Source organism: Macaca mulatta, chromosome 7 (assembly GCF_049350105.2).
Source record: "Macaca mulatta isolate MMU2019108-1 chromosome 7, T2T-MMU8v2.0, whole genome shotgun sequence".
NCBI classification, from domain to species: Eukaryota; Metazoa; Chordata; class Mammalia; order Primates; family Cercopithecidae; genus Macaca; species Macaca mulatta.
The window spans coordinates 133094011-133110734 of record NC_133412.1 but is presented as its reverse complement, the minus strand read 5'-3'; the positions used below and the strand labels follow the sequence as shown (position 1 = coordinate 133110734).

General features: G+C 35.0%; 1 protein-coding gene across 1 annotated transcript in view; it reads right to left on the bottom strand.

Annotated features, from left to right (window-relative positions):
* Window positions 1–16724, bottom strand: part of LRRC9 (leucine rich repeat containing 9) — a 142592-nt gene that overhangs the window by 73823 nt on the left and 52045 nt on the right. The window contains exons 14-17 of the mRNA XM_015143805.3: window positions 16145–16267; window positions 15380–15495; window positions 12108–12320; window positions 9122–9241 (exon numbers count right to left, since the gene is read on the bottom strand). Coding sequence (XP_014999291.1) covers window positions 9122–9241; window positions 12108–12320; window positions 15380–15495; window positions 16145–16267 — 572 coding nt within the window. The remainder of the gene's footprint in view (window positions 1–9121; window positions 9242–12107; window positions 12321–15379; window positions 15496–16144; window positions 16268–16724) is intronic.

Below are 16724 nucleotides of genomic sequence, written 5' to 3'. Positions count from 1 at the left end.
TCCTATAAGCCCTTCCTGATGATCTATAATAGGATATATTTCAGACAACCAAAATGTGTAGAGAGATACCAAAATAAAGACTGGTGATGAGAAGTAAATATACAATTACCAATGAATTAAAAGAGAGAGTATACAGAGCATAAGGCTACATGCAATGACAATATAGTTATAGTATAATTATTTTAATTATTTTTTAAAATGGGGAAGAATGGGAAGAACATACACAAAATTTTTAGAAAATCTTTCCAGTAAATTATATTGATAATAGTATAAGTACTATCATTATGACACTGTTATGTGTACGATAGTAGATAAAACAATGAGTAATTATTAAATATTCTACCATCTTGTATCCTTAAGAATCAGGATTCTTGGTATGAGAAAAGTATACATATGTAAGTAATAGAGAAGAAATTAAAAGCTTTGTGGTCTTGAACCTGAATTGGAAGTATAAAAATTTCATGAGGTTGTGCATGCAACACACATGCACACATATATTCATATTCTCTCCAACAAGTTCAGTCCAGTGAAAAGACCTAGAAATGATGACCAATTGCATTGTGTTTCTGAAGGACCACTTCTGTCTAAAAGAAACTAAAGTTTCTTGAAGACATGGCTGATACCGTGTCTGCAACAGAAAATATATAAGATGTGTATGGATATAAGATGTGTATGGAACATCTTTTTATACCAATGTCAAATAAGCTATCAAAGACTATTAGGGTCATGGCAAAATAAGTTAACTTTGAAAAGCTCTCACTGGTTAAAGATGAGACAATCTGAGCTTCAAACATGATAAAAAATTACAATGGATTGAATATAAGCAAATATGGTGAAGTCCCTGCATTCATACTGTTATTAAAACAAGAGTTGCTCACTTTGGGAAATGATAGGGAACCAATTCACTATCTTGAAAATTGGTGGATAAGCATCTATTCTGTACTTTCCATGTGAATGCTACTACTGGGAAATAATAGATAATGAGAAATGTCTCTTTGTAAAAGTATTCCAAATAATAAACGAAATAATGATAGAATAAGAATATCACCATTTTGTAATCCCCAACGGCATTAAGTAATAATGGCTTTTGGCATCATAAAAGTGAGACAAGGAGATATCATGTGTCTCCTACAGTCTTGTCAAACATTAGTTTTGCCAGAAAAATGGAACCTGGGTCTGATCCTATCTCTGGATCCACCTGCCCATTTGCAGGAAATATAGAAAATGGAACGTATTTAGGGATGCATCTTAAGTAAGCAAATCCCAGGCTGCTGGAAACTCTTTTGGTCAAAAGGCTCAAGTATTTCTAGAGATAAAATATGGGAAATGGAAGGGAAATCTATCAATTAAAAGCGACTTAAAAGACAGAGTACAAAGATGTTAAGGTTGATCTCTGGGTGGTGAGAATGATTTGTCCTTGGCCTACATTTTCTGTTTTTATACAATGCATATAAACTTCCACTGTAATGATAACAAGTTGTTACAAATAATGTAACTGGTTGCCAAAAGCAACAAAAAAAGTATAGTACATTTTTTTTTAATGGCAAAACCAAACTATTGTGCTAGGGATGTACATTTGGGTGACTGAACTATCAGGAAAAAATCCAGGAAGACGATTACTGCAGAGGTTAGGATAATATTGTAGAGAGAGAAAGGCATGGGGCACATAGAAGAGGCTTTTGCCCTAGGTGGCAAAATTATATTTCTTGATCTGGGTACTGATTACAAGCATTTTCACCTTACAACAATGTACTAAGTCACATATGTATAGCATGTAATTCTCTGTATCTGTGTTTTATTTTATAACAAAAAGATGAAAAAATACACATAGACATCAATGTAGAGTTTCTCCTCTCTCTGGCCACCTCTAATAACCTTATAGTCATTTTTAGAGATTTGACATTTGAAAAGTCTATAGCTAGCCACCTTTACTCATCCTAAAATTTGAAAATACTACTTTGGCATAAAATTTACCCAGTTACCTTATCTGTAAAATGACTATGGTAATAGTCATTTAACAAGTAGACTGTGAGGCAGTGATAATGAAAATAATTTTTATATTAAAGGTGAACACCACCACCACATAGCAAAATAAATGCTGGGCAGCTGGCTAAGCTCACTCTCCATCTAAAGTGTCTTGAATTAGTTTACTCTTTAAATCTGTGCCTAAGCAAAATTATAATGACTGTCATAACCTTTGGAAGTGCTGGCAAATAAATAGAAAAAAATAAAAATACCAAAAATCTACATACAGTCCTGAGACCTCTTTTAAAATACTTTTTCCTTCAGTTGCATACTGAATCCAGACTATCAGGGATTCTATTTACTTAAAAGGGCTTGGGCATACCAAAAGAAAAAGGAAGTGAGTTTAACACTAAATCTAAACCTAATGCCATTAACTAAAAGAAACAGCTCCCATTACAATGGTAGAAGAAATAATGTAAACGCTTTGATATAGTTGCAAGGAGCTGGAATAGAGAATGAATAAGAGCTGAAAATGATGATATATTCCGAAGAGATAAGTGAGTGACCAGGAACCCATGTAAGTAGGGGATGCTGGGTTGAAGTTCTGGAACCACATATGTAATTATTTTCGTTATATGATACATAACAAAATAAAAGCCAGACAAGATCCATGCCTATGTGTACATGTGCATTCCTGTATTGTCCTATGATACACAAGAAGGCAAACACAAATTCAACAAAATCTATGAATGTGATGTTCAGGTAAAAGGACAAGACAGAAAGAAAGATAAATAATAACCTGGATGAGCAGATGGGAGGAACTGACCATGTTAAGATGTAAAGTGGTGAACTATAAAATGAAAAAGAAATAGGGATTCATGAGAAAGAAAGAAGAGTGGGAAAACAAGAGTAGAAAAAAATGGAAATTACACCAAAGTACATTTTAAAAACAAATTTGAGAAGTTATTTTAATATATTATTTTTAAAGTAGATAGAAATGAGATATGACCACTGGTATGGATTTGGTCTGCAAACAAAAGTTCAACCCAAGACCTGTTTTAGAGAAAGTAACATAATACAGTATATGTATTTAGGCTGATTTAGGCTGCATAATCTTGTAAATGGTAGATATGAAGCCATAATTACAAAAATAATTTATCCATTAATTATTTTATTTTACACTAATATTTCAAAAGGACAGTTCTTTTTTCAAATACTTATTCCAATTTATCATTTGTCCTCTGACTTCATGATCTTTTTTCTGCTCCAAAATTTTTTTCTTTTTATTTTATAGCTGTTCCTTTGGGAGCAGGCCTAACTCCTGGACAGTGTGCCCAGAGTCAGCACAGTTTTTAAAAAATATTAAATTGGATATATGGGGGTCGGGCGGCACCCAAGATGGCCGAATAGAACAGCTCCAGCCTCCAGCTCCCAGCGTGAGTGACACAGAAGATGGGTGATTTCTGCATTTTCAACTGAGGTGCAGACCGACACCTCACACCTCACACGGCTGGGTACACCTCTGAGACAAAGCTTCCAGAGCAAGAATCAGACAGCAACACTCACTGTTCAGCAATATTCTATCTTCTGCAGCCTCCGCTGCTGATACCCAGGCAAACAGGGTCTAGAGTGGACCTCAAGCAAACTCCAACAGACCTGCAGCTGAGGGTCCTGACTGTTAGAAGGAAAACTAACAAACAGAAAGAACACCCACACCAAAACCCCATCAGTACGTCACCATCATCAAAGACCAAAGGCAGATAAAACCACAAAGATGGGGAAAAAGCAGTGCAGAAAAGCTGGAAATTCAAAAAATCAGAGCGCATCTCCTCCTCCAAAGGAACGCAGCTCATCGCCAGCAATGGAACAAAGCTGGATGGAAAATGACTTTGATGAGTTGAGAGAAGAAGGCTTCAGTCAATCAAACTTCTCAGAGCTAAAGAAGGAACTACATAAGCAGCGCAAAGAAACTAAAAACCTTGAAAAAAGAATGGATGAATGGATAACTAGAATAATCAATGTGGAGAAGACCATAAAAGAACTGATAGAGATGAAAACGATGAAAACCATGACACGAGAACTACATGACAAATGCACAAGCTTCAGTAACTAACTCGATCTACTGGAAGAAAGAGTATCAGTGACTGAAGATCAAATGAATGAAATGAAGCGAGAAGAGAAGTGTAGAGAAAAAAGAGTAAAAAGAAATGAACAAAGCCTCCAAGAAATATGGGATTATGTGAAAAGACCAAATCTACATCTGATTGGTGTGCCTGAAAGTGACGGGGAAAATGGAACCAAGTTGGAAAACACTCTGCAGGATATCATCCAGGAGAACTTCCCCAACCTAGTAAGGCAGGCCAACATTCAAATTCAGGAAATACAGAGAACGCCACAAAGATACTCCTCGAGAAGAGCAACTCCAAGACACATAATTGTCAGATTCACCAAAGTTGAAATGAAGGAAAAAATGTTAAGGGCAGCCAGAGAGAAAGGTAGGGTTACCCAAAAAGGGAAGCCCATCAGACTAACAGCAGATCTCTCGGCAGAAACCCTCCAAGCCAGAAGAGAGTGGGGGCCAATAGTCAACATTCTTAAAGAAAAGAATTTTCAACCCAGAATTTCATATCCAGCCAAACTAAGCTTCATAAATGAAGGAGAAATAAAATCCTTTACAGCCAAGGATATGCTTAGAGATTTTGTCACCACCAGGCCTGCCCTACAAGAGATCCTGAAGGAAGCACTAAACATGGAAAGGAAGAACTGGTACCAGCCATTGCAAAAACACGCCAAAATGTAAAGACCACCGATGCTAGGAAGAAACTGCATCAACTAACGAGCAAAAGAACGAGCTAATATCATGATGACAGCATCAAGTTCACACATAACAATATTAACCTTAAATGTAAATAGACTAAATAGTCCAATTAAAAGACACAGACTGGCAAATTGGATAAAGAGTCAAGACCCATAGCTTGCTGTATTCAGGAGACCCATCTAACATGCAGAGACACACATAGGCTCAAAATAAAGGGATGGAAGAAGATCTACCAAGCAAATGGAAAACAAAAAAAAAAAAGCAGGGGTTGCAATCCCAGTCTCTGATAAAACAGACTTTAAACCATCAAAGATCAAAAGAGACAAAGAAGGCCATTACATAATGGTAAAGGGATCAATTCATCAGGAAGAGCTAACTGTCTGAAATATATATGCACCCAATACAGGAGCACCCAGATTCATAAAGCAAGTCCTTACAGACTTACAAAGAGACTTAGACTCCCATACAATAATAATGGGAGACTTTAACACCCCACTGTCAACATTAGACAGATCAACAAGACAGAAAGTTAACAAGGATATCCAGGAATTGAACTCAACTCTGCACCAGGCAGATGACCTAATAGACATCTACAGAACTTTCCACCCCAAATCAACAGAATATACATTCTTCTCAGCACCACGTCGCACTTATTCCAAAATTGACCACATAGTTGGAGGTAAAGCACTCCTCAGCAAATGTAAAGAACAGAATTTATAACAAACTCTCTCTCAGACCACAGTGCAATCAAACTAGAACTCAGGACTAAGAAACTCAATCAAAACCGCTCAACTACATGGAAACTGAACAACCTGCTCCTGAATGACTACTGGGTACATAACGAAATGAAGGCAGAAATAAAGATGTTCTTTGAAACCAATGAGAACAAAGATACAACATACCAGAATCTCTGGGACACATTTAAAGCAGTGTGTAGAGGGAAATTTATAGCATTAAATGCCCACAAGAGAAAGCAGGAAAGATCTAAAATTGACACCCTAACATCACAATTAAAAGAACTAGAGAAGCAAGAGCAAACACATTCAAAAGCTAGCAGAAGGCAAGAAATAACTAAGATCAGAGCAGAACTGAAGAAGATAGAGACACAAAAAACCCTCCAAAAAATCAGTGAATCCAGGAGCTGGTTTTTTGAAAATATCAACAAAATTTATAGACTGCTAGCAAGACTAATAAAGAAGAAAAGAGAGAAGAATCAAATAGACACAATAAAAAATGATAAAGGGGATATCACCACCGACCCCACAGAAATACAAACTACCATCAGAGAATACTATACACACCTCTATGCAAATAAACTGGAAAACCTAGAAGAAATGGGTAATTTCCTGGACACTTACACTATCCCAAGACTAAACCAGGAAGAAGTTGAATCCCTGAATAGACCAATAACAGGCTTTGAAACTGAGGCAATAATTAATAGCCTACCAAACAAAAAAGGTCCAGGACTAGATGAATTCACAGGAAAATTCTACCAGAGGTACAAGGAGGAGCTGGTACCATTCCTTCTGAAACTATTCCAGTCAATAGAAAAAGAGGGAATCCTCCTTAACTCATTGCATGAGGCCAACATCATCCTGATACCAAAGCCTGGCAGGGACACAACAAAAAAAAGAGAATTTTAGACCAATATCCCTGATGAACATCGATGCAAAAATCCTCAATAAAATACTGGCAAAGCGAATCCAGCAGCACTTCAAAAAGCTTCTCCACCACGATCAAGTGGGCTTCATCCCTGGGATGCAAGGCTGGTTCAATATACGCCAATCAATAAACATAATCCAGTATATAAACAGAACCAAAGACAAAAACCACATGAGTATCTCAATAGATGCAGAAAAGGCCTTTGACAAAATTCAACAGCCCTTCATGCTAAAAACTGTCAATAAACTAGGTATTGATGGGACATATCTCAAAATAATAAGAGCTATTTATGACAAACCCACAGCCAATATCATACTGAATGGGCAAAAACTGGAAGCATTCCCTTTGAAAACTGGCACAAGACAGGGATGCCCTCTCTCACCACTCCTATTCAACATAGTGTTGGAAGTGCTGGCCAGGGCAATCAGGCAAGAGAAAGAAATAAAGGGTATTCAGTTAGGAAAAGAGGAAGTCCCTGTTTGCAGATGACATGATTGTATATTTAGAAAACCCCATCGTCTCAGCTGAAAATCTCCTTAAGCTGATAAGCAACTTCAGCAAAGTCTCAGGATACAAAATCAATGTGTAAAAATCACAAGCTTTCCTATACACCAATAACAGACAAACAGAGAGCCAAATCATGAGTGAACTCTCCTTCAATATTGCTTCAAAGAGAATAAAATACCTAGGAATCCAACTTACAAGGGATGTGAAGGACCTCTTCAAGGAGAACTACAAACCACTACTCAACGAAATGAAAGAAGACACAAACAAATGGAAGAACATTCCATGCTCATGGATAGGAAGAATCAGTATTGTGAAAATGGCCATACTGCCCAAGGTAATTTATAGATTCAATGCCATCCCCATCAAGCTACCAATGACTTTCTTCACAGAATTGGAAAAAACTACTTTAAAGTGCATATGGAACCAAAAAAGAACCCACATTGCCAAGACAATTGTAAGCCAAAAGAACAAAGCTGGAGGCATCACGCTACCTGAATTCAAACTATACTACAAGGCTACAGTAACCAAAACAGCATGGTACTGGTACCAAAACACACATATAGACCAATGGAACAGAATAGAGCCCCCGGAAATAATACCACACATCTACAGCCATCTGATCTTTGACAAACCTGACAAAAACAAGAAATGGGGAAAGTATTCCCTACTTAATAAATGGTGCTGGGAAAATTGGCTAGCCATAAGGAGAAAGCTGAAACTGGATCCTTTCCTTACTCCTTATACAAAAATTAATTCAAGATGGATAAGAGACTTAAACGTTAGACCTAAAACCATAAAAACCCTAGAAGAAAACCTAGGTAATACTATTCAGGACATAGGCATGGGCAAAGACTTCATGTCTAAAACAGTAAAAGCAATGGCAGCAAAAGTCAAAATTGACAAATGGGATCTCATTAAACTAAAGAGCTTCTGCACAGCAAAAGAAACTACCATCAGAGTTAACAGGTAACCTACAGAATGGGAGAAAATTTTTGCAATCTACTCATCTGACAAAGGGCTAATATCTAGAACCTACAAAGAACTCAAATTTACAAGAAAAAAAAAAAAACAACCCTGTCAAAAAGTGGGCAAAGGATATGAACAGACACTTCTCAAAGGAAGACATTCATACAGCCAACAGACACATGAAAAAATGCTCATCATCACTTGCCATCAGAGAAACGCAAATCAAAACCACAATGAGATACCATCTCACACCAGTTAGAATGTCAATCATTAAAAAATCAGGAAACAACAGGTGCTGGAGAGGATGTGGAGAAATAGGAACACTTTTACACTGTTGGTAGGACTGTAAACTAGTTCAACCATTGTGGAAAACAGTGTGGCGATTCCTCAAGGATCTAGAACTAGAAATACCATTTGACCCAGCCATCCCATTACTGGGGATATACCCAAAGGATTATAAATCATGCTGCTATAAAGACACATGCACATGTATCTTTATTGCAGCACTATTCACAATAGCAAAGGCTTGGAATCAACCCAAATGTCCATCAGTGACAGACTGGATTAAGAAAATGTGGCACATATACATCATGGAATACTATGCAGCCATAAAAAAGTATGAGTTCGTGTCCTTTGTAGGGACATGGATGCAGCTGGAAACCATCATTCTCAGCAAACTGTCACAAGAACAGAAAACCAAACACTGCATGTTCTCACTCATAGGTGGGAATTGAACAATGAGATCACTTGGACACAGGAAGGGGAACATCACACACCAGGGCCTATTGTGGGGAGGGGGTGGGGGGAGGGATAGCATTAGGAGATATACCTAATGTAAATGACCAGTTAATGGGTGCAACACACCAACATGGCACATGTATACATATGTAACAAACCTGCACATTGTGCACATGTACCCTAGAACTTAAAGTATAATAATGAAAAAAAAATTGGCAGATGTTCAAGGTGTATAATTTAATGATTTTATATAGCTGTGTAATGATTACCGTAATCAAATTAACACATCCATCACCACCCTTGCTGTGCATTAGATACCTAGAACATGTCTAATTTATAACTAAAAGTTTATACCCTTTGACCAATATCTCCCCATTTCCCCTAGCCCTTAGACCCTGATAACCACCATTCTACTTTCTGCTTCTATGAGTTTCACTTTTTTAGATTCAAAGGAACAGTTCTTACCAAGTGGTATACATCATCTAAACAGGTAAATTCATTAAAGCTAATATTTAGTTTTCGAAGTCCTGTTAACTTGGAGAGATCTCTCAATTTACTCAAGCTGTTTCCATGTAGATTCAGACTCTGAAGTAAAATAAAATATACATTAAAAAATAATACAGGTTACGTTCTACATCAAACTGAAGTGTGGATATCTAAAATGTTTAGAACAATTATTTGAGTCAGTATACTACAAAATATATGTTATTTTAAATAACATTAAGAAACTGTCAAAAAGGAAAAAATCTATCATGTAAAAAGATAGTTTGTAATAGTATCACTAGACGTGGTTCTTGATTAATATGATTTCTCACTTGGTCTAAGTTTATCAGCAATTGGCATGAAATTCTTTTTAGAAAACAAATATATGTGTTAAGATATTTATTAGGGTAGATCTATTTCTCAGGCTAACCAGTGAACAATGGAGACCATAAAAATTTGGGGTATCAGGTAGGATACCTTATGGAAGAGAGATGGCAGGAAAATGTATGAGGGCACCAAACCAAAGAAGAAAGGCTGAGGCTATATGGTTTTCTGTCTTTATACCATTATGAGTGATATCACGTGAAGACTGTATTCATGTATAGCTCACAGAATAAACAAGGGTACAAGAAAATGTATTAATGCAACTGACTACAGTATCGAGTATCTATCTCCCAGCTATCTTCATTCACCACCACCATTATGCCTTATATTGTGGACATAACAAAATTCCTAGAAGGGAGAAACAATTAAATTTCTAATAGCTGTCAAAATTAGCTAAAATTGTTAAAGGCCAATTTATGCAGACTAGTGATTTTACAAGTTACATATGGGTATCATCCATGATATATTCTACAGAACCCTTACATTTAACCTGTCCACAACTGAATTTATCTTCCCTATGTGTCTGATACAGAGCTTCACTATCTAACATACTGCTGATCACCCCATTTCCCTCTTTTCTTTATACATTTGACTGTAGAGCTGTTTCTCAAACGGGCCACACCATTACATCACCACTATCAGTGCCTTAGCAGACTTAGGCAGTGGTAGTGGTGATATAATGGTGCAGCTGGTTTTCTGGTTATCCAGAGAAGAAATGAATGGATTTTTCTTTTGGATAGTGCAATAGTTTTCTACTGAATTTCTATACCACCAGTCTGATTTCAGTTAATTCCATTCATAAGCTATCAAAGTTAGGGTCTTTAAAGAGAGTCTGTTCCTTAAACAGAAGAATCTAAACTTTAAAATTTGGTTTCCAAAATCCATCCTAATTTGGCTACAACCTCATACTCTTCCAGCCCTGGCTTCAAGCGTCTTTCTTGAATTCCAACCTACATCTTTACCCTCCACCACTGTAACACTATATTCTTGGCACACTAAATTTTTCAGTGTTCCCTGAAGACATCTGGATCTTTCAAAACCATGTTTCTACAGGTAAGAATATTTTATCTGTCTGGAAGATGTAAACAACTAAATTTCTCATGTCCTTCAGAAATCCACTCAAAGCTCACCTCTTTCTATAAATCTCTCCCAGTAACCCTGAGCTTCCCACATGTGTTCACATATCTATTTCCTCCACTAAATTGATGTTTTTGATGCAGGTAAACTAATTTCTTACTAAAATAGTAAATCTAGATATTATAGTGCAGAAATAACAATTTCTCAGTACTGTCAGCCAGAAGATTGCTCTTATTATACTGCACATTTACAGACACAGGACAGGGCCTCTGTTGCATAACTCTAGAGGCATCCTACTCCCTTTATCTTGTATTGAGTTCTATTCAGTTATATAATGAATGGCACTCAAAGGGTACACTAAAGAGAATATAATGTGAATTTTGCCTTCTGGAGTTGTGCAATATTGCAATAGTAGAGTACAGAGAGTCTGGTTGGAAGGCTGGGGTAATAGTCTAGGTCAGAAATTGTAGTAGTTTGGATAGAGTGGTAGCAGCAGATCTGAAATGAACACATCTAAAAGTCAGACATGGAAGTAGGCCTAATAGCTCAATAGAATTGTCTCAGCATAAAGTAAGTCACTTTAATAAGTAACCTGATTTCTGTTGATTAATTTTGTAAAGATCCCATATTCTATGTTGATTAATTCTAGAAGCTTATTAAAAACTTATCTGCCTTTATCTTATTAAAGAGAGCTGACTGGTTATTCAGGAATAAAATCCCTTGCTAATTGGAAGGCCACCTCAAATGGCTATTGAGCACTTGAAATGTGACTAGTCTTAATGTGCTCAGAGTGTAAATATACTTCAGAATTAAGAGTTAGGATGAAATTACCTCATTAATGAATATTCATACTGGTTCCATGTCAAAATGCTAATATTTTAGATATGCAAGTGCTATAGTTTGAATGTATCCCCCAAAAGTTCATGTGTTGGAAACTTAATCCTTCTGCCTTCATGAATGGATCAATGTCACTTTCAGAGGAGTGGGTCTATTATCTTGGGAGTAAATTTGTTATAAAACCAGCTCTATCTGGATCTGTTGCTCTTGCCTTATTGCCATGTGATGCCCACTGCCATTTTATGACACTGCAAGAGGCCCTCACGAGATGCAGGCACCATGCTCTTGGATGTCCTAGCCTCCAGAACGATGAGCTAAAAAAACTTATTTTCTTTATAAATTACTCACTCTGTGGTATTTTGTTTTAGAAATAGAAAACAAACTAAGACATTTCAGTTAAATAAAATGTATTATTAAAATTAATTTTACTTTTTAAAAATACTTTTAAAAACAGCCACTAGAGAAGTAAAAATTACATACGCGGTTCACATTATATTACTACTAGAGAGCACTGTTTTAATCCATGTAGAAAAAGAGAAATGGGCACTTTAGGTAGCATTGTACCTGGCATCATCAGACAGGCAGTTTAGTATCTTTTGACTTCACATGCTAGATTCTGATTCCAAATTCAAGATTTCTGTTTCAAAGCTGTATTCCTCACAATACTCACCACAATATGACTGTAAACGCTAGTTTTTGCAAGGGAAAGTATTGTTTTATCATCCAAACTAATCAGTTTTGGTCGGGCCTTGATTCTGGGCTCCATTTTTATAACTTCATCATCAAATTTCAAATCCTTGGAAAATACTGATCCTTCTGGGTTTTTTTTGCTTTCTTCTAGAATAACATTGTTGAATACAGAAAATAAAGAGGGTGACTTGACCTAAAAAATGTATTAAAAATATTGCAAAATCAGTTGCTGTATTTATCATTTTGAAAAACAAACAGGCTATGTAGAAAAGATGAGTTGACATTTTTAGTTATACAGTCATATCTGTGATTATCAGAATCACATTAGGACATCTATGAGAACAGATTAAAATTGTAGGCTACGCATGGTGTATCTATTCCCACCCACTGAAAATTTCTTAAAACTGGCAAAAGATAATTTTAAAATATTTCATAACAGTGAAGAGGGTACCTACAAAGGTCTAGAAATTGTGACACATAAATCAGAAAGGACTGAATTGACAGGTAAATAGGATCAGAAATGTAACCTCTGGCTAAAGAATATGCAGGAGATAAACACTTTTAAAATCAGATCCAGAGAAACTTGAACAAAGAGCAATTAGTTACCTTAATTATCAGGTAATTCAGTAATTATGGTAAGAATTGTGGATGAATGAGCAAGAGCCACATAAACAAACAGAACTGGTTCTAGAAGAAACGAAAATACTTCATCAGAGAATTTTTAAAAATCTAGGACAATAAAGTATCTGTGATAAAAGAATAAGCTGCTATGGAAAAGAAAAGGACATACACTTCGAAGCTAAAATAAAAACAATTATTGAAATAAAAATTTAGTAAATACCCTGAGAAACAAGTGGATATGGTAGCAGATCAAATTAGCAATGTTGAAGCTAAGATTGAGAAAATATTTCAAAACAAATAATTTTACAATAGAGTATAAAATAGAAGAGAAAAAATTAAAAGGCATGAAGGATCAATTTGGAACATCCAATATTTAACTAATAGGGGTGTTCCAGAGGGCCTAATAGAGAACGGAAGAGAAGAAATAACCAAGGAACTAAGCGAAGCAAGCTTTCCAGAAGAGAAGAAAGAATTGAATCATCACATCAAAAGAGCTCATAAAGTGGCAAGCAGGAGGAGGATGATAGGTCTTTGCTGACATCATTGAATGGTCACAACTGCCAGGTATTGCCCATCTCTTGACTTGTTATGTGAGTTAAATGAACTTCTATCTGCTTACTGTTTGTCTGGGTTTCTGTATCTTTTGCTAAAGGCATACTTGACTAATATAATCCTACTCATTATAGCAATATAACATATAAATGCCCAGAACTAAACAAGAAATGTTGGAGACCTATATAAAGAAAACTGTAAGACAGGACCTGAGTAAATGGAGTAGATAGACTATCATGTTCCTAGAACAAGAAGTCCAATACTGCAAAGTAGTCAGTTCACACCAAATTAAGTTTTAAATTCAATATAATTTCAATCATATTTTAATAGGATTTTAAAATAGAGCTTGACAAGCTGTTCTAAATTTTATTTGGAAAAAGATACTGTTTAAGAATAGTCAAAAACAGTTTAAAAAGATGAGTGGGGACAGAGGAAGGGGATTTTCCTTATCACATATCAAGATATATGAAGTTTGTAATAACCAAAACAAATATGATAGTGATACAAAATTAGATGAAAGAGCTCGATGGAACAGAATAGATTCATATAGACAGATTCCTAATGTATGCAAATAATTTTAATAATAAAGATTGTATTTCAAAATAGAGCAGAAAAGGTAATGCCTAAATAAGTATTTATTCATTTAAAAAATTGACCACTTTTCTACCTCACACACCATAAAACAATTTCTAGATGGATTTAAAAAGTTAAAGGCTTTAAAACAAGTTATGTAAGTATTGTAAGAAAATAAAGAATATTTATTACAGGCTTTTTGAAATAAGACATAAAATTCAGAATCCATACAGGATAAGATTGAGAGAGCTGACCTCTTAAAAATTAACTTGTGAATTACAAATTAAAATGACGAGTTTTTTCTTACAATTAAAATTAAAAGGCAAGTGACAGAAAATATTTGCAACATATATAAGATAAATGATTTTTAATTTTTTTAATTTTTAAATTTTTTTGTAGAGACAAGGTCTCACTATGTTGCCCAGGCTGGTCTCAAACTCCTGGGCTCAAGTAATCCTCTCACCTTGAACTCCTGGGATTATAGGTGTTAGCCACCATGCCTGGGCTAAGATAAAGTACTAATATCTAGAATGTATGTAAGGATTTTCCCAATGAATACAAGAAAGACAGACTTTAATAGAAAATGGTCAAAATATATAACAGTTGGTTCATACAACTCTAAATAACTTTAAGCATATGACAGAATAAAATATCTTGTTTTTTGCCTGCCATACTGGCCAAAAGAGACTGATAATATCTTGTGTTGGCAAATGTAATGGGGCATGCACTGTCAAACACACTTGGAAATTTGTAAAACAGTCAAGTCTTTGTGGAGAGAATTTGGCAAAATCTAACAAAATTTAAGATGCATATATCCTTTGACTCTCCAAGTTTTACAAATCTATCCTGTAGAGAAACTTCCATATTTGTATAAAGATACATCCACAATGATGTTCACTGAAATATTATTTTAAATAATAAATATGGACACAATCTATCAACAGGGGACTAGTTAAATAAATTAGTATTACTGAATAATATACAGCCACCAAAATAATGAAATACCCATCTATATGTACTACAGTGGAAATATGTTCAAAACATACTGTTAAAGGCAAAAAAATCACAGAATACTTAGACCTTATTTCTACTATGTCAAATGGTATCTGTTATTATATATGCAAATGCATAGAAAAAGGATTGAAAGCAAACCCATAAAACTGTTAACAGTGCATTCCCTGGTGAAGGAGAATGGCAGGCAGTGAGGTTAAAGTGAGGGCAAAATGTTCATGTTTATTCTTCAATGTAGTTTCAATGTATTTTGAATATTCAAAGTAGACTCAATCTTTTCCAGTGAGAGTACAGCCATATATTAATCATTTGATTATTTGCCTAAAAAATATTAGTTGTCATAATGACTTGTTTTGAAAATTAAGTTATTCACAAAATAGCAATTATACACACAGGCACATAATATAAACTTGACATAGCATTATTTGACTTCAAATTACCACTCTGTTCCCATTTAAGGAATTCGAGTCTTTAAAAATATGTAACAATTCATACCATTGTAATATACTCAAATTCAACAACGTATTCTGGCAAAACAAGGTCATGATCAAAGACAAACCACTTGCACTGCCGAACACTGCAATCACAGTTTCTTTGTCCCATGACAGAATCTAGAGTAAAAACAAAAACAAGCAAAGCAAACACATTGCCTCAAATTGAAAGATACTTTTTCATTCTTACATGGATTAATAAATAACAAACTCAATAAGTTGCAACAGTTATGTTACTGAAGATTTTTTCTTTCATTTTTAATAAATAACAAAGTCAGTAAGTTGCAACAGTTATATTATTGAGGATTTTTTCTTTCATCTTTTCCACTCTAGCTTTTTAGTTATATAAATACTTACTAGTCATCCTTTTACTACATAGACTAGTAGTGCTTAATTTTATTCATATCCTTTTCCTTTTCATACTTTTTCACTTTTCTATTCCATGTGTGGCCATGTAATTTTGACAAATGTATTTCTCTAAAACTCTTGTTAAAAGTTGGGTGGTTTTTAATTCTTTGAAAATGAACACACACACACACACACACACAAATAGATAATTACATTAAAATTTGCCAGATTATCTACCCACACCCATACATAAATGTCTTTAAGGTAGGAAACATAAAAATTATTAGTGGCTAGTAACAGATTTTTGTAGAAAATTCTGCAAACTTTGTTAAGTAGAAATAAAACTGTGAGTATCCGTATTAAACACAAACATTTTCCATTCAGAGAAATGAAACCACATTAATCTTTATGACAGACATACTTAGTAAATATTTCCGAGGAATGAACACTGAATTAACCATTGGGTAGTTGGATTGACTGATGGATTCTTTTTCATGGGCCTGAGCACTCTGGCCAAGGAAAACTTTTGTAATGAGGAGGATGCCTAAATATGAAAAAAAGAAGCAATTCTTAAGAATAATTAACTTTAATAATTTTCCAACATAACCTTCTTTATTGGCTTAAAGACTAAACTGTATGTATGTTCTGTAAACACAGAGATGCTGGCTCTCTTGTTTGCTACTGTATAGCGCATAGCACATTGCTCGATCCAAAATAGATGCTCAACAAATATTTATTGAATAAATGAAATGATTATAAAAGAGGTGTTGTGTGATTATATCAAGCAAAGCTTTACAGAAGAGGGAGGAGGAAAGAACACATTAATTTAGCAAGGTTTTTTAAGTAGTTAAAAATAAATTTTTGTTGTTGTTAACTGGGTAAAGGTTCAGTAGCACCTAGCACATAGCCTAGATGGTAGGAGACACTCGATATATGTCTACTTAATGAATAAACATTTCGTTTCCCTTTAGATTCTTAAGGATCCTTGGGATTCATTAAAT